General features: G+C 42.5%; 1 protein-coding gene across 6 annotated transcripts in view; it reads right to left on the reverse strand.

Moving 5' to 3' along the window:
- The window catches only part of LOC122806846 (cyclin-dependent kinase 17-like), a 2,140,137-nt gene that overhangs the window by 221,610 nt on the left and 1,891,315 nt on the right, over positions 1-27,212 (reverse strand). For all 6 annotated transcript variants that reach the window (XM_044077605.1, XM_044077600.1, XM_044077601.1 and 3 more), the window contains one exon: positions 5,642-5,732. In XM_044077605.1, the coding sequence (XP_043933540.1) occupies positions 5,642-5,732 (91 nt within the window). The remainder of the gene's footprint in view (positions 1-5,641; positions 5,733-27,212) is intronic.

The raw sequence follows: 27,212 nt of genomic DNA on the forward strand, positions 1-27,212 counted from the left end.
GTTGAGAATTGACAGATCCAAGATAGGGTGCCAAGAATTCTCTCTTCTGGGCACTTGGAACAGTCTGGAGTAGAAACCCTGTCTCCTTTGTTCTGTTGGAACAGGTTGAATAGCCCTGATACTGAGAAGAGAAAGTACTTGCTTTTGGGCCTCTGCCCACTGGTTTGGAGGAAGGTCTGGCAATCTGCTTGGGGTTGGCAGTGAGTGGAAGTAGAATCTGTATCCCTGGGATACAATGTTTAAGACCCAGTGGTCCTGGGTAATGTACTCCCAGTTTTTTGTATGCAGTGCGAGTTTTCCTCCTAGGGGTGCAAGTATTTGGACATGGCTGGGAAGGAAGAAAGACAAGTCATTGTGAACTTTTCCATATGGGGGTGGCTTACCACTCCCGGTTTTTTAAGGTGGGAGCACTCCATTGTTTAGATCTGTGCATACCCTGAGACTGTAGTCTTTGTGGTCTGCTGCCCCTGGGTTTCGACAGAGAAGGTCTGGGAGGGACTGGAAAGGACCAGTTTTTAGAAGGTCAATGCCTACTGAATCTAGGTGGCTGTACCTGTAAGAAATATTTAATAGTTTGCATAGATTTAGCTTGTTCCTCCATCTTTTTAAGAACTTCTTCTGCTTTTGTGCCAAACAAACATTCATGATTTAATTTAGCATCTAGTAATTTTGCTTTGACATGGTCTGGCAAGATTTGTTCCTTCAGCCAAGCATGCCTTCTCAGAAAAGATCCAGTGACAGCAGCCCTGCCCTGCAAGATGCTTATAAGGCATCAAAACCACACTGCAAAGTATGTTTACCAGTTTGGTTTGCAGAATGCATTAACTCTTGTAAATCTTTACTTTCTGCACAATCAGGAATTAAAACAATAAGTAAGAAGGTCACTATAAAATCAATCAGTAAAAACAAAATGAAAATGAAAACTCCAGCAAAGCTAGAACTTCCACTGAGTGACCTCCCAAACCTCTTGTATCACAGGCACATGGGATATATGCAAATGATTCTTATGAACATCAGGTGTTTCAGCTAACTGGCAATTCTGAATGCCCATGACTTGTTTCATCGTTTTACTGGACAATTTCAGGCCAATAAAGCCAAACTCCGCTAGCTGTGCTGAGGCAAGTCACACTCAGGAATCAACAATAATTTTTGTTTAATTAGTTCCAAAATATGCTGCTGGTACTTCAACATGTGAAACTGGCAATTTAAAGCCCTAATGGCAAGAGTTGCAGAGGTATATACCCCTCTTACCCCATCTGTCTAAAGCCCTAGAATCCCTGTCTGAAGGGGTAGGGTTTTTGGCTGTAGTAGCCTTAATGCCTTTAGGTCCCTGGGAAATGGTCTCTGGATCTGCAGTGGGATTTTTAAAGAGAAATTTGTGAGAGTCAGGTACTCTATAGCACCTGTCAGGGTTTCTAAGAGCTGGTGGTAAAGTATCAGGGGTAAGACTAGATTCCATAAAGACATCATCTACAACATCTAGGACAGGGGGTATAGCTAGGGACCTGTGCTGAGGCAAGTCTAAAAATTCTCTGAGTCTCTTTTTGGACTGTGGGTAGTCCTGACATTCCCAGCGGAAATTCTCTATTAGGGTATGCAAGATTTCACTGAAAGAAAAGTCCTCTGGAGGGGAGGCAGAGGGAATGGAATTCTCTGCATCTGAATCCTGATAGGTAGATAAGGTATGTCCTGGTAATCAGAGGGGTCAGAGCCATCGGACTCATGGTCTGTAAAATCAGAAGGGAAATCAATTGCCTTTTAGAGGGGAAGGCTGGCTTCCCCTAATTAAAGTAATAAGGTCTTCAGCCATTCTAAGTATTTGTTTCTGTGGCCTGGGAGCTTGAGAATGTGCTTTGGTCGTCAGCTTCCTAGGAGTAGTGCGACCTCTGGGCCTGAAAAACTCTTTAGTTTCAGTCAGAAACGAAGGCCTGAGAAACTTGCTAGTTTCAGTCAGAAACGAAGTAGTCGGTTTAATGCTAACATCGGAAGGCCTGAATACACCCTCAGAAGCCCATCCAAGGTAGAGACACCCGCAGGTTCCATAATCGAAGAAGCATCTTGTGGCATACTGGACTCCGAATGGGTCTCAGTAGAGGCCTGCGAATCTGTAGGAGCGGGTATCAGGGGCTGCGAATGCATCTCACTGAGTACCGGCGGACTGACGACTAGCTTAACAGAAGCATCGTCAGCAGTTTTGGACCTATGCGGTCTGTCTCTGTCTTTATCCTTATGTTTTTTTGGAAGATCGGTAGTTGGATGGCTTATCAAAGCCATTTCAGAATACGGAGAACGAGAGTGAAAGAATTTAGCGACAAAGATAGCCCGACAACGAATAGTTCGGGCGTTGAACAAGGCACAAAACCGACAGCGAGGAACATCATGGTCTAGGCTTAAACAGGTAACAAAGTAAGAATGAAAATCTCTGTGAGGTATTAGCTTTCCATGGACAAGACAATTGTCAACTTTTTCTGACATCGGTTAGAGCAAGAAAAAAGGGTCCCCAACGGGGTACTTAGCTTTAGAAGTCTTCAGGTTTAAAACTCTTAAAACGAAAATTTCAGGCAGCGGCTGGCTGGCACTTGTGAAGTGCTTCTGCTTCAGGCTCCCACATGGCAAGAAAAGCTGATGTAATTGCATCGGCTGCCTGTTTTATACCCCTGACAACCTGACATCATGGAAGAGGCGACAGCATCCGACGCAGAAATCCCAAGACTCTGGTATTCAGGCCGACTGAGGGCTACCTGCAGGCAGATAACCCAAGTGTGATGACTGTAACAGTGACACACAAAGAACATCTGCAGTCACTAAATGATGACATAAATTTAAGTTTCAGACTTCATATCCTTGAAAATGTATGCCAACACAAAGAATGTTATTCTAGCAGCATTTTAAGTGTTTAAGAGCAATATATAAATCTGTTCCTGATTCTGGGCTCTTTGTCCTCATTATTTATCTTTCGTCCTGATTCTTCAGTTAAGAGGTACACCTCACCAAGCACTTATTACAGAATGCAAAATATATTTATTGAAAAGCAAATGTGTACAGACATTCTGAGTATTATCAAATTCTGCAGTATTCCTCACCACTTCTATCCTAATTGAACAGACTTGTGATCTAAGAGGATAGAGTAGGGCATAATTCTTCAGCTAAGCCCTCACAGTGCTTTACGGGTGAGTAGTAATTTTCCAAGAAAACTACATAAGTATGTCAACCTAATTAAGGCAATCAGGTTTAGAAAATGTAGCAAATAGTTACTGTACTACTGGTAGGTTTGGACTGTGTAGAACTTCATGGCAAGATTAAAAAAGAGAAATGCCTTTAAAGGAGAGGGCCACTGTTGCAACTGAATAAAGCAGAGCAGTGTCATCTACTACTGAGAGGATTTTAGAAAATTATACTGCAAGTGTTTAGACCAAGATCATTTAACACAGATGAGCAGAAACAGATTGCACATACTGATAATGTGATATTTATAGCAATCTATCTGACAAGCAGTTTCATTCCTGTTACATCACAGAAGACATGTGTTGGTCTCTGTCAACTGAATGAATGCATATTTATGCTTACATTCCAGAAAACACTGACTGGGCGCAGCTCATTTCCACAGACGGTCCAGACAGAAAAGCTCAAATAAACTGAACAGCAGACATGTAAGAGAAAAAAAGTTTGCAAAGCAAATACAATAATTAGTGATAAGCTTACATACAATGGAAAACAAAGTAAAATGAGGACAGTTACAAATAACCCTTTTAAGCTGGTTAACACATTCATCCTCATAAACAGAAGATGAACAGTTAATAACAGTATTACAGAAATTCAGTAACTTCTACTTAACTCAGAGAAATGTTGTAACATTTACAACTGGATACACAGGTCCTGTGCAGGATACTGAACTCGGAAACTACTGGGGTCAAAGTGGGCAAAATATCAGCAAACAGCACAGCACTCATTAATAACAGGAACCAAATACTTCCAGGGAAATAATATTAAAAGAATCTTCCTGCAGAAAAAAAACAGTGGATTCTAGTAGGAAGTGATGGAAAATACCATACCATCGTTTACATAGTCAATTACATTGCTTCTTTTCTGAACAGTGCACCATCCAGATATACTAAATGACCATTTCATCACAACATCAGAAAGCAAGCTTTTTTATCTAGAGGGAACTGTGAAGGTGCACCAGGACTTGATTCCTGAGAAGCGCACATTTTTCAGAGGGGAAGGAAAAGCCTTGTAAAAACAGTGAGATTAGATGAAGCTATGAGTTCTTTGCTGTCTTTCTGATTAGCAGAAACCAGTCACCGCTGTTAAGAAAATGTTAGGAGTGTTACGCCTACATCTGTATTTATCTTGAAAATACACTCCTTGTTCTGGATTTAGAACACTACAGGGTAGTGTCTATGGCTGCCTAACAGATATACACAATACACATTTTTTTATTCATTTTTATTTAGTTTATCAGGGTAGTACATTCATCCATTCATTTAATTTCTCTTGTTAACTAGGTAAGTGAACTGATCCAATGATCTTTTTTCAGCCATGACCCAGGCCAACAGGTAAATACAAAGCATGTGATGCAGACAACTGACAAGTAACGTACATTATAAAGAACATATGCATTAACACAAAAACAAACATAACAGCAGAAAATTAAGTTAAATTAAGCTTATTTATTTCATCACCCATCTACAGTCCATGAAAAACAAGTAAGCAGAAGGTAGCAAGTCATTTTCCCTCCAATCATTAGCTTTACAAAGAAAATGTGTAAAACACCTCTGCTCTTCTCAGACTCTTGTAGTACTGTTCAACACAGTAATAAAAAAGAAACGGATACCGTATCTTATGCAAAAAGTTGGTTGCCATCTACATCACGGAAATAGGATGATGCAGGCCTAACCAAAAGCAGGGAATGTTACACAACATTCACTAATAATTTGGTGACACATTGTTGCCAGAATTCACTTTTTAGGGCACCAGAGTCAACAGTCCTTCCTCAAAGTCATTCTCCAAGCCTTCATTACCACGAGTAAAGCAAAACCATACACACCAAGTTAATCACTGTGGAGTTCTCCACTCTGAACTAATCTGCCAAACACATTTCAACCACACTGATATGTCTTCCATATTAATCCCTTCCTAAATCATCCCATAATTGCTTCCCTACCTGAACAACACATATTTCATGGAGCACAACAAAAGTACTCTGCTGTAGCCCTGCACCCCGCTTTAGTGAACATGATTACAAACATTCTGCATTTCAGTTTTCATCTATTTTTCCCAATGTGTTGTTCTCTACTCTGAGCATAGATTTCCCCAAGTCTTATTACTTGGCTGTGCCACAGGCACTATTTAACATACCTACTCCTGTCACTTCTCATCATTCCCATTCATATCTTTTCTGATTCCGATACTTTCCAATTACTTTGTCCACATATACAAACATTTGCTTCCTATACGTGTCAGCTTTACCGATTTCTAATTTAAATTCTTCAAGCAAGGCAAAGTAAAACTAATATAATGGCATATCAGTGAACATTTAACACTAACTTTCACATAATGAAGTGGCAAATACTTATTTTGGTTTGTCTACTGAAACAGCAACTAAGATAATACTATGGAATTAAGAGCAAGACATACTTACTGTCTGGTAATTTGAGCACTTGTTCCCCCAAACACTTAAAATACTGATGCCTCATTGCTTCTTCTGCTGTTAGCCTTTTCTTTGCTTCAAACTGAATGGTGAAAAAAGAAAACAATTAAAACTGAAGTATTCCCCCAAAACCAAACCATACAACTTTCACATTACACATGTAAAAGAAACAAGAAAGCAACTTACTGTTGTGAAGATAACCCCTCCAATTATCCGTTCAAAAAATATCAGTAAAATACTTACCAGCAAAATTGTAAATCTCAATTAAAAAATAAAATTTTCTCTATATTAGGTGCATATCAGGATCCTTTTCTGGTTGATTTAAGCTAGGTAATGTTAGGACATATATCTCATTATATGATTAGCACAAAGGTCCCATTGTAGTAGGCAAATGTAGGGGCTTCCTTTTTTGATATCCTCATTTTGGCACACTTCTAAAGAAAAAATCTCAGCTCTTGCACATAACATTAATGCTTCTTCCTGGCAAGTCACTGTATGACACACTGGTCTAGGAGGGTACAAATGTTCCTGTACTCCCCAGTTTGACCCCCCCCCCCCATGCACAGATTGAGAGTATCTGAAAGAAACTAAAATAAACATTACTTACAAGAAATACATCTGCTGACAGAACACAATCAGAGAAGGACAACACGAGTGTCAGAATTATCCACTGCAGAGGACCATCCTGCAAATGATGTGATACAGTGAGCTCATAGCCATTATTATCTGAAAATGAATGGGTAACTACTTCGAAGTAGTAAACTCAGGAAAAACAATCCTCCCTGGAAAGCAGCAGACAGAAGAATTACAAAAGAAAAGGGCTCAGAAGGCAGACTCCTGAAGCAGCAAGGTGCCAGTCCCTCTTCACATAAAGCAAAACAGACAGTGTGTCTTAAATTCATGCATCCTTTTTAAACAGAACCTGATCTGGTCATGCACATGTTAACTGAATTAAATTAACTTATACCTGCTTTCAGGATTATGGGGAATTGGAGCTTATCCCAGCACTCAGTTGGTGCAAGGCAATACATTACTTACTCAGCAGGCATATCAATAAGAACCAAACTAGAGAAAGTACAGTTTTGTACCTACCATAAATGTAGATGTTCGAGTGTTCACCCTGCTGCAGTCATCACACTTGGGTTATCCTGTCGGCAGGCGGTCCCGCAGTCGGCCGGATTTCCAAACTCTTGGTCTGACGTCGGTTGCTGTCGCCTCATCCCTGACGTCAGTGCACTTCAGTCTGAAATTCGAATTCGAAAATCTCAGGAGTCGGCCAACCGGCACTTGCAAACTGCTTCTGCTTCGGGCACCGTGCAGCAAGAAAGACTGAAGAAAATGGCGTCAGTTGCAATATATATACGCCTGGCGCACTGACGTCAGGGATGAGGCGACAGCAACCGACGTCGGACCAAGACTTTGGAAATCCGGCCGACTGCGGGACCGCCTGACGACAGGATAACCCGTGTGTGATGACTGCAGCAGGCTAACACGATGAACATCCATCTGCTGACCAGTTAGGTGAGCTGATCGTTCTCTGACCCTCTTCAGCCAGGAATATGGACATCAAAAGTTTGAACAGTTCTGTCTCCTCCTCTGAATTCTGACCCCAGAAAGAAAATGGGGAGGTGGATGGGCTAGTTAGAGAGCAAATATAAAGGCCACTTTCAGGAGGAAATGTTAGTTCAAAAAGACATGACCCTTGTGAAAGACCAGTGCCCTCATTAAATAAGGGCCTATGATTCAGGTCATGTGGTTACAGATGTTGGTCATCAATAGTATCAAAAACCACAAAAAACAATAAAACAGGAGAAAGGAGCATGTGCCAGACTTTCCTTAAGCATATCACCACTTTAATGTGTCTGCTTTTCATCCAAAGACTTATCAGTTCACTTCATTTGTTTTGTTTGATGTCAGTCATCAAGAACAGATTCTTCCACAGGACACATTTCAGTACTAATGAACCAGTCAATGTGAACAAAGGACTGGCTCCCTGGATAATTAAGATGTCCTTCCATATCACTGTTGCAGCGTTCTTCACCTAAGGGATCTCCAGCGAAGGATAGCCCAATGTCTGGGGCAGTACACCAAAGCCTTCAGCTCTTATGGGTATCGCAAGTCACATGTATGCTCCCCCATGCAAGAAGTAGGACACAAAGGTGACATAAGAATGTTCATTGCTGCAAGTTTGAATGCCATTATCATCCATGGGGCTAAACACCCTTCTACTGTGCTGGTTACCAAGCATTTTTTTCAGACAAATTCTCATGTTCCATCTCACCAGGCTCCATATGAGGAAACTTCAGTGGTACCTCAAATTGGTGTGGCTTTGGCATTGCTATCCCCTGGTGTTTCCTTTTCCTTTTCTTCCTTGTCTCAAGCTTGAGCTTCAGTGGTAGATTCATCAACTTTCTCTCAATCCAGGGCTTCCTTTTCCAGCACTAGTTCTCACTCTGGAACTCTTTGTTGATTCATCAGACAGTGAGTGGGGTGCCTCCTGTGAACCCATAAAGGTCCAGGGTATCTGGTCTCTTCATCAGAGGTCAGATCATATCAACATAAAAGAGGTGAGGACTCTGTTTTTGGCTCTGCAAGCTTTTCATTTCCTCTTTCGTCCCGGGCCTCTCAAGATTTTCACAGACAATACCACAGTGATGTGGTACGTCAACAAACAAGAAGGCCCCAGGTCCTATCTACTTTGTAAATTCTCTCTTCAGATCTGGGATCTAGCTGTCCAGTATCATGAGACTTCAGGCAGTTTACATTCCTTGACAGCACAATCCAGTGGCATACTCTGAACAGATCCAGAACACAAGCTCACAAAGGGATGCTTCACAGAGATGTGTTCCCCGGACACTGTCCATCGGTGGATTATTCCTTAGGTAGATCTTTTTGCCTCCCCTCTGTTCTGTTCCAAAGTCCCAAGTCCTCCAACTAGGAAAGTGGATGCTCTGTCATTTCCTTGGAAGGGCATGTTTATGAAAGCCCCCCCCCCTTCTGCACAAAATCAGGCAGGACTCTCCCAAAATCTTGCTGCTGACTTCCTTTTGGCCCAGAGAGCATTGGGTACTCCTTCTCCCTCACTTGACCAGGGGCAATTACCACAAGTTACCTCACTGGGTGGATCTTCTTGCACAGGACAAGGGATCTATTGTACATCCCCACCTGTCCAGTCTTCAACTGTACTAGGGGTGATACAGTTTTGATCCCTTTTAGGCACCTCTTTTCTGAGGATGTGCTTCAAGTTCTGCAGGAGGCCAAGAAACCAATTACCAGAAAATCCTATATGTCCAAATTGAAAAGATTTTCTGTCTGGTGCCTCTTTCATCATCTGGATCCCCAATCTGTGGAGGTCCCTCTGGTTCTCTCTTACTTGTGTGATCTGCTCTATGCTGGTTTGGCATGTTCTTCAGTCAAAGCTCACCTGCTGGCAGTCTGTTTGTCTGTCTTTAACTTCTCCTTTGGCCTCTAGGTTTGAGGTCAAACAGTCTCTTAAAGGCGTCCTACACATCAGGCCCTCCCCAGGAAGCCTACTCCACCTTCTTGGGACCTAAATTTTGTACCTGAAATATTTTATAAACCTTTTGAGCTTGTTTCTTCAGCTTCCCTGCAACACTATACTACAAAGACTGCTCTTCTTTTGGCTCTTACTTCTGCTAAGAGAGTGTCTGAACTTCAGGCTCTCGTGGCCATTCTTTCTTTTTTAGCTTTTCATAGAGAGAGGGTATCTCTTCACACTAATCCTTCTTTTATGCCCAAAGGGTTAATGAATTGTCCCTTAATCAGTGTATTCACCTTCCTTCTTTTTTTCCTTCTCTGAAGTCTGCCAGTAAGAAGGTTCTTCATACCTTGGATTTGCACAGACAGCTCAGATGTTATTTAGATAAAACTAAAGTTATTAGAGAATCTGAGTAGCTTTTTGTTCCTTTTCATTCCAGGACTTGGGTTTGGCTGTTTCTAAGCAAACCATCTGCTCCTGGATTTCTAAAGCTGTTTCCTTCTGTCATTATTTTCATGGCAAATGTCTTTCCTCTTCTGTAAAGGCATATTCTACTAGGACAGCTCCCTCCTCTGCTGCCTTTTTCAAGGGACTGGAAACCAGTTCTATTCTTGAGGCTGCTACTTGGTCCGCTGTTCATACTTTCACTGAGTATTACAAGTTGGATATTATTTCCAGGGCCAGAGCAGGTTTTGCCAGGGCAATCCCTACATGGGTTTGTGAAGGATTCTTCTGCATCTTCCACCCCACTGGCTTTCACTTGAACGCCTGTACTCTCCCTTAGGTGGAGAATACTGCAACAGTGATACAGGAGGACATAGTTGTGTAAAATCTTACCATAACAGATGATGTCCTTCTCTTCACTGTTGTAGTATTAGCATTAGGTTCCCCCCTTCTCCCTCTGTCCTGGCATTTGTTGTGTGTTTGAGTTGCCATCCTGGCTGAGGGGCCCTGCTCCCCTTTTTTCCCCCTTCTGAATGCATATGTTCATCTTGGTCCCTGTGGGAATTCTTTTATAGCTAGGGCTTTTTCATTTCTGAGGGATTACATCCATACATCACCTCTATGCCTTACATCTTGCATGGGAAGCATAGGTGTGACATACGGCACCTACAACAGCTGAAGGCTTTGGTATACTGACTGTTCGTCCATCCTTGGCAGGACATCTCTCAGGTGAAGAATACTGCAACAGTGAAGAGAAGAAAGTCTACTATTATGGTAAGATTTTACACAACTGTACTTTTAACACCTAAACAGGAGAAGAATTCCTCAAATGTAGATGAGGATCTAGAGTCTCTCTGAAGAATGGCTTGACAATCCACTGATGGGCTTCAAACTGAGTTCTCCATGTGGTCACGACTCACCAAAGTGGTGGAATCACAGGTACTTCTTCCACCTCGCAGAGTATGTTTGACAAGTGGAAAGTTTTTAAGTAGCCTCAAAACATATCTGCAAGTCCAGTGGGGAAACAAAAGGGATCCAACAGACAAGCCATGCCTAGACATGGAACAAGGTGCTATCCCTAGTTGAGGAAGAGCCAGATCATGGACAAATGAGGCCATAGGCAGGGTAATAGACTGGGCAATCCCCCCTCCACCTCAGCCATACCAAAATCCCATTACTTAGCGGTCATCCCAATTTCCCAAAACATTGTTTGAACTTGTCAGTTTGTATATTATTGTCTTTTTAAATTTTACAATGATCATAGATTTGCATTTAATTTAAAAACTTCATATTTTACATCAAAAACATGGACTGCCATTTGCTAAACAGAACAAAACAGTCTCACACTGAAAACAGATTTTAGCATGAGCGTCAGTACATTTATATTCCCCTGAAACTCACCTTTATTGAAAGCACATCAAACAATTGGTCTTCAAGAGATATGCTGGATTCATAGTCAAACTGCATACAGTGAAGCACTAATTAGCCGCTATCTAAAGGGTTCAGGAATTCAAAAGACAAATATGTAATACATTTGCCAACTGCTTGGGACAGTCCACTGGATACAAGTGTCCCTTTTTCAGAGAGAGTCGAGGAGCACACATTGGTAAAATTATTTGGTCCGAGTTTTGCAGAAGGCAAATGAAGGCTGAGAGAATTAAACCATGCACTACAGAAGTAGCTCATTAACAGCTCATAGCCTTAAACATCATAACCAAGTGGCAGACAGAACACTGCAACCCAACAGTGCATTTCACACCCATGTGTTTACAAAAACAAAGTAAAAATGTACTCCTAGTTAAAATATTAACTACATTTATAGACTTCACAATGACCAGTTTATTGCCAGCTAAATAATAAACACACTATCAACAGTCAACAAAGCAAGGAAATCAAGGATTATACCCAAAGAATGTGTCTCATACGATGTAAACGATTCCTTCTTTTACACCGTAACTATTGTGGGATGCAGGAACCTAGAATTTATACATAAACATGCATATGTAGAAACACACACAAAAAATTAGACACTTTGTTATGACTGTGCACTACAGACATTAATTAGAGATCAAGTGAATGAATAAATGAATACATCAGATATGTACCTCAGCTTGCTGCTGCTAGAACCACACAGTAGAACCCATTGCAAATCCCCTCTGTCCCTCTCAGTGTCTTAGCTCATGAATCAAAAACAAAGACTCAGAAATCAGGAATAGCTTTTAAACATTTCTTTTGTACTTAGAAAGTTCAGGTTAAAGTCTGTTTTATTTTTAGGAAGTCCTCAAATAAGCCCTCAGAGGCCTGACAAAAGAGACAATCATCCCAAAAGTGGCAATCAATGCAGTTTGACTGAGCTCACCCTTAAACATGTACAGCCTAAGTCTCTCCCCATCTGGTGAAGGAACATTACTGAGCACGTTGTCCTAGCTACACAATCAAAGTTACAGTGCATTACCACTATAACAGCTATGGAATTAATCATTTTCAGATCTACACTGATCCCAGACTCCGTATGGTCTGCCAAATTCCAGACCTGGGTCTAATAGGAAAGTGAACCTGGAGAACAAAAACTATACATTTAGGCTTCAGAGAATATGCTGTCCTTGTCTAAATCTTAGACTTCTTATGAGGCATGAGGATGGAAAGGTACTGCATATCCCAAGAATGATAATGGACCAAAAGGATTACACAAGATTCTATCTTATACTATTTAGGAAGTATGTCCATCTTCATCAGGGGTTTACAGATAAGCATGTGCCTTCATGGGAGCTCAGTCTGAAGGTTTCCAAACTGCATAAACAATCTTTCAGGAGCAGCTTGATGGCTGGACAAAGTCACTTGAAGGTCCTTATCCATTTTCCATGAAAATGGTGAAGAAATTTTTGTGGAGAAGACAGACGAAGTACAGAGCACTTCACACTGAACTCCATAAACCTGTGCATCTTTACAAAAGCACTTATTTGTAAAGAAAGTTCCATCATCTTTGTTTATACAGATATCCCTTTTTCTGAAACTGTGCCCCTTTCCCAGGGCACAAAGGGGGAGACGCACCTTCCTCCTAACCCAACTCCACAAAAGGTGACTACAGCTTATCTGTGTGGCAACAATGAGCATGTGGCAGGTGAGAACTAGGTGTCTAGTGCACTGGCAATGACATTAGGGGGAAATGTATACAAAATACAGTGCTGGGTCATCGGGGGCCTGCAAGAAACTGTGTTCCCCAAGAGTATATTCCTGAAAAGACAGGTTCCATTAGATGAACTGTCTAGAACGTCCAACATCTGAACCATTTCCTATGGATCAAACAGCTGCACAATGACCTCTGAGAGTCCCCTCAACCTTAACTGAGTTCTGAAACATACGTGGGGAAAACATGGCAGAAGACTCTTACAGTGTGTGACCACTGCACCTTTTGGAAGGGGGGAATATGACAGTGGAGGTGGGATAACCACTGTTTGTAAGCTTCTGAGCGTTGCCAAAGAGTCTGTTCTTCATTTTTTCCCTTAGATCTGCTAGTTCTCTCCTCTCCTGCACATTTACCAGCTTATTAGTCTAGCACTTTACCAGACTTCTCGTAGCAATTACTACAGCATACAAAAGTGCTACCAGCACTAAACGTTCTACAAGGAAACAGTTCCAGTACTTATCAATGCCCACCCTTCCAGGCATGTCTAAAGGTCAGTTCCCTGTGCTTTTGCCTATTAACCTGGTGAACTTGGGCATCCTGAGGCAATGTAGCAACACTGACAACCTTCTCGTGTTGCCTCCCAAAACTCAATCTTGCAAGAGATGCACTTATATATCCAAACTGGAAGCCACGCACTCTCCAGCCATGACCGTAATAGCTGGTCAAGAGAAGGTCAGCACTTGCACCACACCACATGTAACACACAGCCCTCCAGAATACAAATCAGCACTCCCTTCACATAAAAACATAAACCGCACACCCACCTTCACGGAGGATCTCAACAAAAATCTACCCAAACAGCAGAGACCTCCAAGGCAGAAACACACTCAACCACCACAACACAACACTAATCATGAGACACGTAACTCTCCTAAACAATGTGCCACTCAACCAAAGCCCCTAAGGCAAAACAGCATGCCTAACACACTAGTCATAGGTGACTCGATAGTGAGGCACACTGATGTCCCACTCACTGGGTTGAATAAGGAGAAAGTAACAGTCAGCTGCCTGTCAGGTGCCAGGATCAACCAAATAATGCATGCACTCAGGTCCCTCAACAACAGGTTCAAATACAACTCTCATTGTACATGTGGGTGTGAATGACCTGAGATGTACCTCCCTGGACTACATGAAGAGGAACATGGAGGAGATCTTGGATTATGTAGCCCAGGTGGATATGACCCTAGCCCTGAGCAGCATCCTACCATCACCCAGAATGATACCACAGTACAAGCAGAAAATGATTGATTTCAACAACTGGCTAAGTCCCTGGTGTCATTCCAAAAGGATCCAGTATCTGTCTGGGATGACATGATTGACGGACCTTGATGCTTTGCCAGCGATGGCCTGCATCTGTCACCCCTGGGCTTCTGGATACTGGCCAAGGCTCTCGCCACTCCTATAGTGCCTTTTTAGGCTGTGTTCCAATGACCAAATTACCACTGTAACAGCTACAAACAAATGCAATCTGAAGGTCATGCTGCTCAATGCTAGAAGTCTAAATCTCAAAATGCACTCACTCGAAGCAATCCTTAAAATGGAGAACATCGACATTTGTGCTGTAACAGAGACCTGGTTCAAAGCAGCAGAAAGCACCCATGCACTACCAGGCTATAACTCCTTCCATACCTTTTGGCCCCAGAACTTGGACCGAAGCTCCAAAGACAGTGGTGTTTCCATATTCATAAAGGATGCGCATACCTCCAGACTGGTAGCCCAATATAACGCATCAGAGATACTTCAGGTGCAGTTAACATTGGGTAAGATGGCGATTCAGGTTGTAACCAGCTATAGGTCCCCAACCATGTCCCAAGACTCGCACTCCACGTTCCTAAGCACCCTGGAGAATATTAGGGTCCAACATAACACTCTCATACTGGGTGATTTCAACTACTCCCTCCATTAACTGGGAAAACTACTCATGTACCAATACACTTGCCCAATGTTTTCTGGAATTCATTAATTCCAGTTCCCTGGACCAGCTCGTTCTTACCCCCACTAGAGGCAGCAACATCCTTGACCTGGTCATTACTAACATGGGCGACTGTTGCTCTACACCAGTAGTCAACTCCTTCCTGGTTAGATCCGACCACAAACTAATCACCTTGGAAATCCACACTCCCCACCCCAGGCAAAGGTAACCACCATGAAAAACTTCTCCAAAGCTAACTTTGGGCTTCTAAACACAGAGGTGGCTAACTTCACGGCACCCATGCAAATGGAGAATAGTTGCATGACCACCAAAGCATACACCAATGCACTGTATGAACACGTACATAAATGCATGAATCTCGCCATACCCAACAGAACCAAGATGCTCTCCTCCAAAAAAGGAAGCCAATCTAGTGGCCCCATGCCATAAACAAACTCTACAACAGAAGGAAGAAACTGATGCAGAATAAAGTGAAGTCCCAAGACTGGGAAAACTCCCTCATCAGCCTCAACAAAAAGTTGAGATCCCTCATCAAATCCTCTAAAGCTAGCTATGAAAACAGAATTGCAGCAGATAGTAAAGACAACCACTAGGCATTCGACAGTTATGTAAAGAATCTCCACGACAATACCCAGATTTGCTCTGAGCTACTGCACAGTGGCACCTCCTATACCAAGCCAACAGATATTGCCAATGTACTGGCTGACAGATTTAGTGCCAACTTTACCCCTCTCCCACCCCACGGACCAATCACAATACAAGTAGATTGCCAGGCACCCAGTATTACTGCTGCACGGGTTAAAACAGTACTGTCCAAGGCCAATAATACAGCTTCTATGGGACCTGACAATATCCCTGGCTGTATTCTACATGAACTACAGAGTGAATTGGTGCCACAACTGTGTGCCCTGTTCAATCACAGCCTCCTCACAGGCTTTGCCCCTACCAAATGGTGCACTGCTACAATCATCCCTCTCCACAAAGGAGGAGCGACTATAGACCCTGGGAACTATTGCCCCATTAGCCTGATGAGTCTGATATGCAAAGCTATGGAAAGTATCATCATGGGCCTAATAAACAAGGATATAGGGAATCTCAAAACTCTAGATCCTACACAGTTTGTTTTTGTGAAGGGTAGATCATGCCTGCTCAACCTGGTCAACTTCTCTGAGTCAAGTCACCAGAGCTGTGGATGAAGGCAAGGTGGTTCATACAGCCTACCTTGATCTGGCCAAGGCCTTTGATACCACTCCCAACTCAGGAATCATAGAAAAACTCACTAAGCTAGGCATCAAATCGTATATCACTAGGTGGGTTGCAAACTGGTTCACAGATAGAACCCACTGTGTGAAAGTAGCTGACTAAGTCAGACTGCTGACCAGTCACAAGTTGAGTCCCACAGGGTACGGTCCTGGGTCCTTTCCTGTTTGGTATCTACTTCTCTGAAGTCCAGGCCAACATGAAGGGACTCTGGCTGACAAAGTTCACAAGTCATGTTAACATCCTGCAGAAAGGCTTCACTGAGACCAACGATTGGTGTCAGAACCATGGCCTTAAGCTCAATGCCAAAAAATGTGTTGTCACCTCCTTTGGGAAAAACTCAGTTCCCATGAATTACCACATCGATGGTAGTCCACAGAAGGCATTATAAGAGATCTAGGAACACAGGTGGACTGCAACCTCTCTCTTGACCACCACCATTGCCACTGTGGTCAGAAAGTCCTTCTATGTGGCACATCTCATTACTAAGGGTTTTGCATCCAGGAAGAAAGAGGTCATTGTCTCCCTATACTCTTCCCTCATTAGGCCAGTCATAGAGTACAATGCCCCATTTGGCATGTACCTTACTAGACACCTGCAACAACTGGAGAGGCCGCAAAAGTACTTCACAAAGAGGATCCTAGGCCTTAAACACTTGTCCTATATGGATAGACTCAAAAAACTCCAACTATTCTCCATCTCATATCGCCTACTTTGAGGCGATCACTGCTTGACATACAAAGCCATGTCTGATCCAGCTCTGTTAGAAATGCTACATCTAAAGAAATCCCAATCCCTTTGCACCACACGCTCCAGTGACCTCAACCTCATTACCACAATCAACAGAACATGCTGGAGGGACAGGTTCATAACCCAGAGACTGCCCTTGCTATGGAATAGACTTCCCATGCATGTCAAACAGAGCACCTCACTGACCCTCTTCAAGAGAAACCTTGATGAGTGGATGGGAAATAGAAAATTCACCCCGGGGATCACCCCAGTGGCTCTACTCGACATAGGCACTGGGAACTAAGGTCGGGTGGCATGATGCCAGGGTAATCCTATGGGCTAGGCTTGTAAAGGCTTCAGGGCCATTAGCCTAGTACACACCTATGAACCTTAGTAAGAATTTCACACAAACTTGCAGTGTGAGATCATGCTCTAAATGTTTCAAGTGTGTGAGTCGACTGAGACACCTTAGGATGTACCCTTCACAGTGGTTATCTGGGTTGAACCACCTGCACTCCTCTCATCACCGATTGATGAAAAATGCAATTCTCCGGGGGGGGACTCTGCATCATGAAGTTTTGACTGCATCTTGGCCTATAATTACCTTATCTTCTTCCACTGGTCTAGCACCAACAAGTGACTGTGTAGGGAATTCCACTGGCTGGCTCCTGAACTGAAAATAGTTCACAGCTGTCAACTTCTAACAGCTGTTCTAGGTCTCAAGCTTCTGTCTCATGAAGTGTCTGGGTTAAAGCACAGCGGTACTTGCAGAAATGTTTCATGCTGTGCTCCATTCATTGGCTACAAATGGCACGCCAGTGTGAGTCTTGGCTATTATGTGAAGAATGCAACACATGGAAGATTTGACATTTTAGGTAATGAAGGCAAAAACATTCCTATGATGAAAATTTGGTTTAAGATGTAACTAGCATACATGACAGAAAAGAACAGGCTTCAAGGGTCGACAGCTCCCTCCTAGGCCAGCATGTGACATCATGAAGTCCTACAGCAGGTGACTCATTCTAAAGGCAAGAAAAGAAAACTGAATTACATCAAGCTGAGGATAACACAAGAGGAAATCTTAAGAGCTACCCACTGCAAAAGGCATCCCAAAGTTAGAAAAGCGTAGTTCACAGAATGTTAGATCCCGTTACTGAAATAAACAAACAACTTGGGAGCTTAAAATCCACCAAAGCCAAGTTTGAGGCCAAAATAGCTACCCAAGCCATAAAATCACATGGCATTTTTAGTTATATTTGTAATCTGAAAGCACAACACAGCAATGAAAGGAGCTGACTGTGAACAATGTCCCCTACACTGAGGCTGAAGATATAGCTAACCTACTGATGGATAAACTTAGCTCTAACTTTATGTCCCCACTCTGTCTGTCCCTCAAGACATACCTGTAACTGGCTCACCTCCAGATGTCACACAAGACCAAGTTCTCACATTACTATCAAAATTGAACCAATTTCACTGAAAACTCATACAACTAAAAAGTGAAGAACTCTATAGAATTTTGCAGAATGGATGCAATGGTGTCATTTCTTATGATAGGAGTTACTAGGGAAGTAAGTCTAGCACAGTACGTCTGAATTGCAATGGTCAGCATCATGTTGTACCCCTCGATCTGTAGATGTCTGTATTTGCTCTTATGCACTGTTTCGCTGTGCAGGGTGGTTTTGTCTTTTTCTCCATGATTGTGCATTCATGAGTTAGTGTACATAAGTAAGTGGGGGGGGGGGACTTGCTTTTAGGATATATTTCTTGTGGAAAATGTTTTCAGTGTTATGAGTTTTCAGCAATATGGGTTCAACCTTGAGTTTCAGGGTTATCAGCTTTCACTGTTATGACATAGACCCACTAAAGACCCATACGTCTGATCAGCCTCATATGCAAAACCATGGAAAGACTTATTATGGAATTAATCAATTAGGACTCAGGAAGCCTCCAAATACTGGACCTGTCAATGTTTGATTTCGTCAAGGGCAGGTCCTGATGGATCTTTATTTATTTATTTATTTTTTGACAAGTTCATCAAAGCAATAGATGAAGGCAAAATGTTACACACCGCATACTTTGAACCGTCCAAACCTTTTGACACAATTCCTTACTCAGGCCTAGTAAAAAAGCTAAATAAACTCCTATGTCACCCACTGGTTTGACAACTGACTCACAGATAGGATACAGATAATCAAAATAATGGAAGTTACCTTCACAAACAAACCATTCATCTCACACACCAGAAACACAGACTAGTATCATGAAAGGACCCACAGGACAGACAATGGTACAAAACAATGAAATATGGCAACGTGCAATCAAATTTTCTGGTTTGGAAACACCAGGAGGTTCTTACACTAAAAACCTATACTACCACTGGGTACTTGATAAAAACACAAAAGGCCAGTCACAACAAATCAAAGAGAAAAGTCCTACAATCACAGATTCACAAACTATTAAGCTTTTAGTTAAGGAGACCACAGATAAGCTCAGCACTAATGGGAGACCGACAATGTTCCCTCATTAAGTAGATTTTCATCACATATCCTAGTTCATCCACACAGGTTCTTAAGGCTGATAAGGAAGTACCCTGCTTGTAATGGCATTGGGTTAGGTACCTGTTGCACCATCTGGTGATACTGACGTACGTTACAGCTTTAGGTCTCTGAAACATGTTTGGTGCTTTACCACTGTTTCTGCTTAGGTGAAAGAGTTCAACAATTGCTGGGTTACTCATACCACAGAAGGCTAAGAAAATAACATCCCTCAGGAATATATACGAAAGTGCTTTTAATCTATTAAGGCTGCAATGAGTACTGAGACTAGAGATCTTTTTAGTGGAGGAATGTTGAGGTTTGAGTGTTTAGGTTCTTGGCAAGGTACATGCCAAAGGGCATGTAGTTCTTTGGACCCTGAGAAGCTACCACAAAGTGTAAGTTGTGCAAGGTAGAATGCCTTTCTGCCTACAACTGGGACATGGTGGTCAAAGCACTCTATTGTAAACCAAAGGTCCAAAGTCGATGATGACTGTTGTCAGACTTAAACAGAACATTTTCTATATGGTTAGTGGAAGCAATACTAGATTTTCCAATAAAAAGTATATTACATATCTTGGCAGCGAGGGCAAGCCCATGATTAAAACGCCTAGCATTTGTTTGGTCTAGCTGGAGAACTGGGAGCATCAGAATGGAATTTGAAAACTGCCCCCAGTTTTATCATAAGCAACTTGTTTAGCCATAGTGCACTGACATCAACATTCATGACAGAGAAGTATACAACAAAGATGTGGGAGCCTATGGCACAGCCACTGGTGAAGCTTTTCTGTCTAAAGGAAAATAACTCTAACCTTAAAGGCACAGGTTCTGACAGTTATCTCTAGAGCAAACTATGTATGAGTTAATGTTGAGATAGGATACATAAACAAAGGCCTTGCCAATGGGAAAGCAGTGTAGACCACACATGTCTGCTATCAATGGCCTTGGTAACCTTTTCAAAAAATAAAAAAAACCTCAACCAGGATGTGCAGGCATGATCTGCTGGCCAAGCATACATGGATCCAGACATACAAGATCAGCTATACTGTTTATATCATCTATAATATATTCTGCAGCCTTGCAAATATAGTACAGGAACCATTTTAATGAAAAGCTCCATGACAGCTAATCTCCACACATGAAGGATGCAACCACTACAAAGACTCAGACTGAAGATATGATGGAAAGGATTTCGTTAGATGGGAGTTAGCGTGTCTCAACAGTTATCCAGAAATACTGCTATAACCTATAGAACTAAGTACCAAAATGATTTGGTCCAAAGTTAAATTCTTACATGGTACAGGTGACACTGACACCTAGGCTCATAGGTAGTTACTAGGGATGTGGCCCAGTAGATCACAGCGGAGCCGAGCCCAATTACTCAGAGTTGTACATTAATCAAATTAAAGCTGGAAGCAGCTTATTAACAGCTCATGGCCTTAATCTTCAGTACTAACTTCTTTTGGGTGTTTCATCAGTTTAAAATGATAAGACCTCCAAAAGAAATTTCATCTATAATAGACTCTGCTGTGTCACTAGGTATCCATAATGCCCACTGGGCACATCAAACAGCTCAGCAGCAACACAGGAATGGCATTTTGCATGGTGATCACTCAATCAGACAAAATACAACCAGCACTGAACTTTAGGATAGGCCAACAACCTCTTGTCCCACTGATGACTTAAAATTGGGCTTTTTGAAGACAAATTATGAAAGTTCCCTGTAAAACCTAAGTATGTGTGTTGCAGCCATATAAATCAGCATCATGCCAAGGAAAGTATGCACTGCAATATCTTGTGAAACTGGTTGTACCAAGTAGCAAAAATGTTAGATCAGCTGTGTAGAACTCAGGACAGGACAGGATTAATGAATACCTTCTCACAATGTGTTCATGCTAGTGTTACAATCTGATAGAGCTCTTTAGAGAAACAGGAATAAGTTAGCATAAGTCCTGGTAGCACACTGCATAAAGACTGGCAAACAGAAAGGACAACTACATCACTACAGGGACTATAAAGCCAAAGCGATTTACAGTTACAAAATGTAATGGAAAAGAACACTATCCCAGAAACCCAATGAACTAACCTTTGAGTGTTAACAGACTGCTTAACCTCCAAAAAATAACACACTATGTCAGCAACTGTGTACAACAGTAATCTCATGAAGACAAGAGCCTTGTAAGTAACAAATCATGACAAAAGAGTCAGAGCTTAATCAGCACAAGCACACAGAGATGAGTTTATGATTAATTTCCAGTAATTAAAGGTTTTCACAGAAGTGGACCAAACTGCCATATGTAAAACAAAATCAGCTTGATAACTACAACTGGTGGAACTGAAGAGCTAGCAGCAGGAAACAAGGCTCTCTGGGCCAAGACTGAGGACTTGCATGGCTGAGTTAACATGACAAAGTCTGAGGCAGCAGAATCAGTAAAGGGCCCAGGTAATGTGTCATTCCTTGAGCTTCACATTGTGGAATCAGTGGATGTGAAAACCCTTGTCTTAAAGTACTTGAAATGGCCTTCACATAGTTAGCCTCATCTTGTTATATCCAAGTCTAGCACATACAGATTATACTCAAATACTTAAAAAACTTTGCTTCATATAATTTACAGGAAAAGGGGCAGTGATAGTGCCATGGAGAACAGGGATAAACTCGGACTGTAACCCTGATGAGCAGAGTTCAACCTGCAATCTGGGTACTGTGTTCTATAGGGAGTCAGTCAGACCCTCTGCCTGACTGACTGACAAGCATGTTAAAGCATAATGCAAGTGGGCATGCCCTCCATAATGTGTGTGCACCCACATGAAGCACAAGAGGTACTACAGCAAATGTTACAGAACACACTCTCATGTCAGGATAGTGCTCTGGACAGTCAGGATAGGATTCTCTGCTGCAGGAGATGAATTCCCAAGTATGACCTAAGCAATCAGTTGTCAATTAGTCGTCTTGGCACTAGAGGAGGAGGAGTGAATGGGAACGGCACACTCACCTCTCAGGGGCGTTTACATTCAACTGGAGACACATTGGGTGGGGATAATGTCCTGATGGAAACCAGAGAACTTGTTGTTCATACTTCAGGGGTGGGGTAGGGCTGCCTGGCAGAGAAAGTCCCTTGGGGAAGGACTACCTCTGCTGTCAGCTAAATGTATGCCCCTTACACTACACTGCCACGTATGTGCATTATGGCTGGGGGAACAATACAGAATACCTTAAAATCACCCTAGGGGGCGCTATTTGAATTACTATCCCTCCTGGCTGACTTTCAAGTTGGTGATGTGGAATGAATGGGATGACTGATCACGGAAGGAGGATGATAATAGACAAAGGGGGAAAAGACTGCAAAAAAAAAGGATATGTCTAAGCTGTAGTCTGCCGGAAAACTTCTTTCTATGACCGCCTCCCACTCAAGGGAAACAAGTTGGTTGTTCAGGTAACTAGAAAGTTGACTGCCTGCAGTTTTGGGTGTAGGAACTTGCACAAGAAGTGAATTACTACTACAGTACTCTAGGTAGGTAATGGATAAAATGAAAATTTACACCTATGAAACATACCAGCACAAAACAGGATTCTAATATTCATTTCCAAAGTCATCTCAACTACATGACAATAACCTTTCACAGCCTGTAAACAGTAATTAAAGAACTGCAACTTAGGAAGCTCCATGGTGAAAAGGAAAAATTCTTACAGAAACTGAAATAAACAAAATGAAACTTTGGCGGATCAAAGATTCAAGAAATGTGGTTATTTTATCTTTTCCCCCCAAAATGAAGAAGCCCACTATGCACAACAGTCTTATGGCAATCCAGGGGCATTGGTCTTCACTAACATGCTCTGGTCTCACAGTATCAGAGAGGAAAGAGAGATGAAGCTAACCACTAGGATGTAGTTTCAACCTCTGCTGCTAAAGCAGTATTGACCAAACATGAAAACCTTGAGATATTATGGACCTTTTGAGACACTATTAAAGACTTGAGAATGAAGAAAATTTGACAATGAGATGATCAGAATTTGCACTCTGAAACAATATCTTGGCTGGCACAGGAATTGCCCAACATCCACAATGAAAACTTTATAGGGATGTCTGCAACTACAGTATAAGAAATAGCAAAGGAGGAAATGGAATTTACTAGAGGAAATTAGTAAAGAAACCAAGGGTACTGGAACCAAATAACTCTGGAGGATAAAATAAGAGTCGGATGAGACTAAACAGTAGCTTGGCCTGCAGGTTATTTATTCATTTATTCTTTGTTGATTGGGTTAGTCCAACTAGGCCAGTGTCCTCTTTTCACAGGTGACCAGAACTGGTATTCATATTGAGTAGGGGATATTTTGGCAAGGCATTAGGAAACATCCCCTACTCTTTTTCAACAAGTCCCATAGGAATTTTTACATCTAAGCTACCATCATTTCAAGCAGATGGGACATTAGCTTAACATTTCATCTGAAGGACAGCACTCCCAGGACTGCAGCATCCCCCCTTATGCTGCACTACAGTATCACTATTATAAAAATTAATCCAAGTAGCGGGTGTGGAAACAGAACTCACAGCTCTGTGATATTCCAGCACCAAAGGAGTGTGCACTACTGGGTGAGCCACAGGAACTACCATTAGAGACTGCTCTCTCTATTACATCTTGACAAAGTATAGGCAGAGAGAAAAGGGTATGGCAACACTAAATGAAATACCATTCTCTGGTACAGTTTTCAGTTTAGTCCAGAAAAAAAAGTTGCTTTAAAAAAAAGGGTGTATGAAACATTACATAACTAGCAATTTACACAGGAACAATGAGAAAAAACTGTAACCCCCCCCCTCCCAATTATGTAACATCCAGGTGGTTTACGACTTCTGCATGAAGTATTTGCATAGGTGTTTGTATACCCCAAGTGGACTTCAGATGATTTTTTCTCAGTTAGATAGCAAATGCAGGAGGTCTGATGGAAAACAGACAACTGGGAACATGATTTTTGGGAATGTAAAGATCAGCAGATGATCCAAATTCTCTGCAGAGTAATTTGATGGGCAATTTGGGGGAAAAATGGTCATGGCTAAAGAAATGATTCTTTTGAGCTGGGTTACTCTAAAGGAGCCCAAGAACTTCAGTTTTAGGGAAACAGATACACTTACATCTCAGAGAAAGGCTGTTCAAATACATAATAGGAACAAGAACATTAAGAGCTGAGACCTCTAGTGTCTGTACATATAATTACAACAGAGTTTACTACAAGACAGATAAAGCACAGTTGTGTACACTTACCATAAATGTAGATGTTCGAGTGTATTCACTGTTGCAGTCATCACACTCTGATTATCTGGCTGCAGGTAACCCTCAGTCGGCCCAAATACCAGAAACTTAGTATTTCTACGTTGGATGCTGTCACTTCTTCCATGACGTCAGGTCGTCAGGGGGTATAAAAACAGGCAGCCGACGCCATTACATCAGTTTTTCTTGCCCCAAATGTCAGGAGCTCCCAAATAGGGAGCTAGTATATGGTGGGTAAAACACCACCAGTTAAAAGTAAATACCAATACCAGTGGGAAAAGCCACAGAGAGGAGAGAGAAAGAGATAGAGAAAACCAGCAGGCTGGAGGGAGGGAAACCAGGACTGCAACAGTGAATGCACTCGAACATCTACATTTATGGTAAGTGTACACAACTGTACTATGTTCTTCGTGTTTCACTGTTGCAGTCATCACACTTGGATTGATTCCCAAAGCTGAGGAAGGGTGGAGCCAATCAAGAATAGTTAGGGCTGGCTAGTAGGCCTTGCAAGACTGCTGTAGCAAATCCTGCCCTGGATTTGGAAAAGATAGGCAGGTGGTAATGCTTGGTGAAGGTGTGCACAGAACTCCAGGTAGCAGCTTCCAGGATGTCCCTTGTAAAGACTCCCCTGAGAAATGCTGTAGAGGTAGATGTAGCTCTAGTGGAATGTGTTCTGACCCCGAGGGGTTGGTTTTCTATGGTGCTTTTAGCAGAAATAGATGCAGTGTGCTATCCATTTGGAAATTGTTTGTTTTGTAATGGCCTTGCCCTCTGCCCCTGTTGCAAAGCTGACGAGCAGCTGGTCAGATTTTCTGAAAGGCTTAGCCCTATCAAGGTAGAACCTGAGCTGTCTGTGCACGTCCAAAGAGTGCAGGATCCTTTCCCCTTTATTTTGAGGATTAGGGAAGAAGGTTGGCAAATAGATGGAATGGTTGAGAGCCACACTGGACACCACTTTAGGCATAAAGGAAGGGTTAGTTCTGAGGGAAACCCTGTCAGCATGGAAAATAATGAAGGGTTCCACAGCCATCAGTGCTTGTGACTCAGACACTATTCTAGCTGAAGAGATGGCTAGAAGCAAGGCTGTTTTCCAAGAGAGGAATTTTAACTCTGCTGAAGCAGCAGGTTCAAAAGGGTGAAGCGTGAGCTTTTCCAGAACAAAGTTAAGGTCCCAAGCGGGTGTGGGAGCTCTCCTTGGTGGCCTTAAGTCGTCTGCCCCTCTCAGGAACTGTTTGATGAGAGGGTGAGAGAATGGAGATGGCTCAGTATTGTAATGAACCGAAATGGCAGCAGAGCCATGGATCTTAATGGAGGAGAAGGATAGGCCTCTGTGTAGCAGTTCTGCTAGGTAATCCAGGATTAGAGGTAAGGAGGGCAGTGCTGTGTCCTTTCCTTTAGACTAAATCCAAGAACAATACCTTTTCCGCTTTTCAGCATAGGATTTCCTAGTACTGGGCCTTCTGGCTTCAAGGATGATGTCCAGCACCTGCTTGCTTAGGGTTGCTGGTGGGGTATTTAAGGAATAAGCCAGGCTGAAGATTTAGGGTTTGCAATTGTGGATGCAAAATCTGTCCCTCCTGCTGAGAAAGCAGGGTTGGGATCTGGTGTAGGTGCCAGGGTGGCACCATTGTCAGGCTGCACAGGAGTGGGTACCAGTGCTGGTGTGGCCAATCCGGACCAATCAGAATTATTCTTGGCCTGTATTGTTTTATCTTGAGTAATACTCTTGAGATAAGGGGCAGAGGGGGAAAGGCATAAATTGAGAAATTTTCCCATTGAAAGGAAAGGGTATCCACCTTCCAGGGCCTGCTGTGAGGGTTCCTGATGCAGAATTTGCTTAACTGGTGGTTGTCGGGGGAGGCAAAGAGATCCCACCTCTGGGGTCCCCCATTTCTGGATCAAAAGGTTGAAGGGAAAGTTTTCCTCCTGGGGCAAAAGCAATTGGGCAGGGCTGGGAAGCACAGCTGAGAAGTCATTGTGAGGTTTTTCCATAAGGAGGTGGCTTACCACTCCCTTCTCTAGGGGTGGGGGTGCTCCATTGCTTAGATCTCTGCATATCCTGAGACTGTAGTCTGGATGGTTTGTTTCCCCTGGGTCTTGTTTGGGAAGGCCTGGAGGGGGGCTGGAAAGGACCAGTGTTTTGAAGGGCAATGCCTACTGAATCTAGGTGGTTGCACTTGTAGGAATTCTTTAACAGTTTGCATAGATTTAGCCTTCTTTTCCTCCATCTTTTTAAGAACTTCTTCTGCTTTGTTGCCAAACAGTCCTTATTTAAAGGAGCATCTAATTAATTTAGATTTGACATGATCTGGCAAGGCCTTCTCCTTTAGCCAGGCATATCTCCTCAGTACAGAGCCAGTGACTGCTGCCCTGCAAGATGCTTCCAGGGCATCAAAGCCACGCTGCAAAGTATGCTTACTAACTTGGTTTGCAAAGTGCATAAGCTCCTGCAATTCTTTATTTTCTGCCAAATCTGGAAAAATGACCACTTTTTGTTTAATAAGTTCCATAATATGTCGCTGGTATTTCAGCATGTGAAACTGGCAATTCAATGTCCTGATAGCAAGAGTTGCAGAGGTATATACCTTCTTACCCCATCTGTCCAAAGCTCTGGAATCCCTGTCCGAAGGGACAAGATTCTTGGCTGTAGTAGCCTTAATACCTTTAGGTCCCTGGGAAATGATCTCTGGGTCAGCAGTGGGGATTCT

The sequence above is a fragment of the Protopterus annectens genome, chromosome 7.part0, assembly GCF_019279795.1.
Source record: "Protopterus annectens isolate FY-2018-M chromosome 7.part0, PAN1.0, whole genome shotgun sequence".
Taxonomy (NCBI): Eukaryota; Metazoa; Chordata; order Ceratodontiformes; family Protopteridae; genus Protopterus; species Protopterus annectens.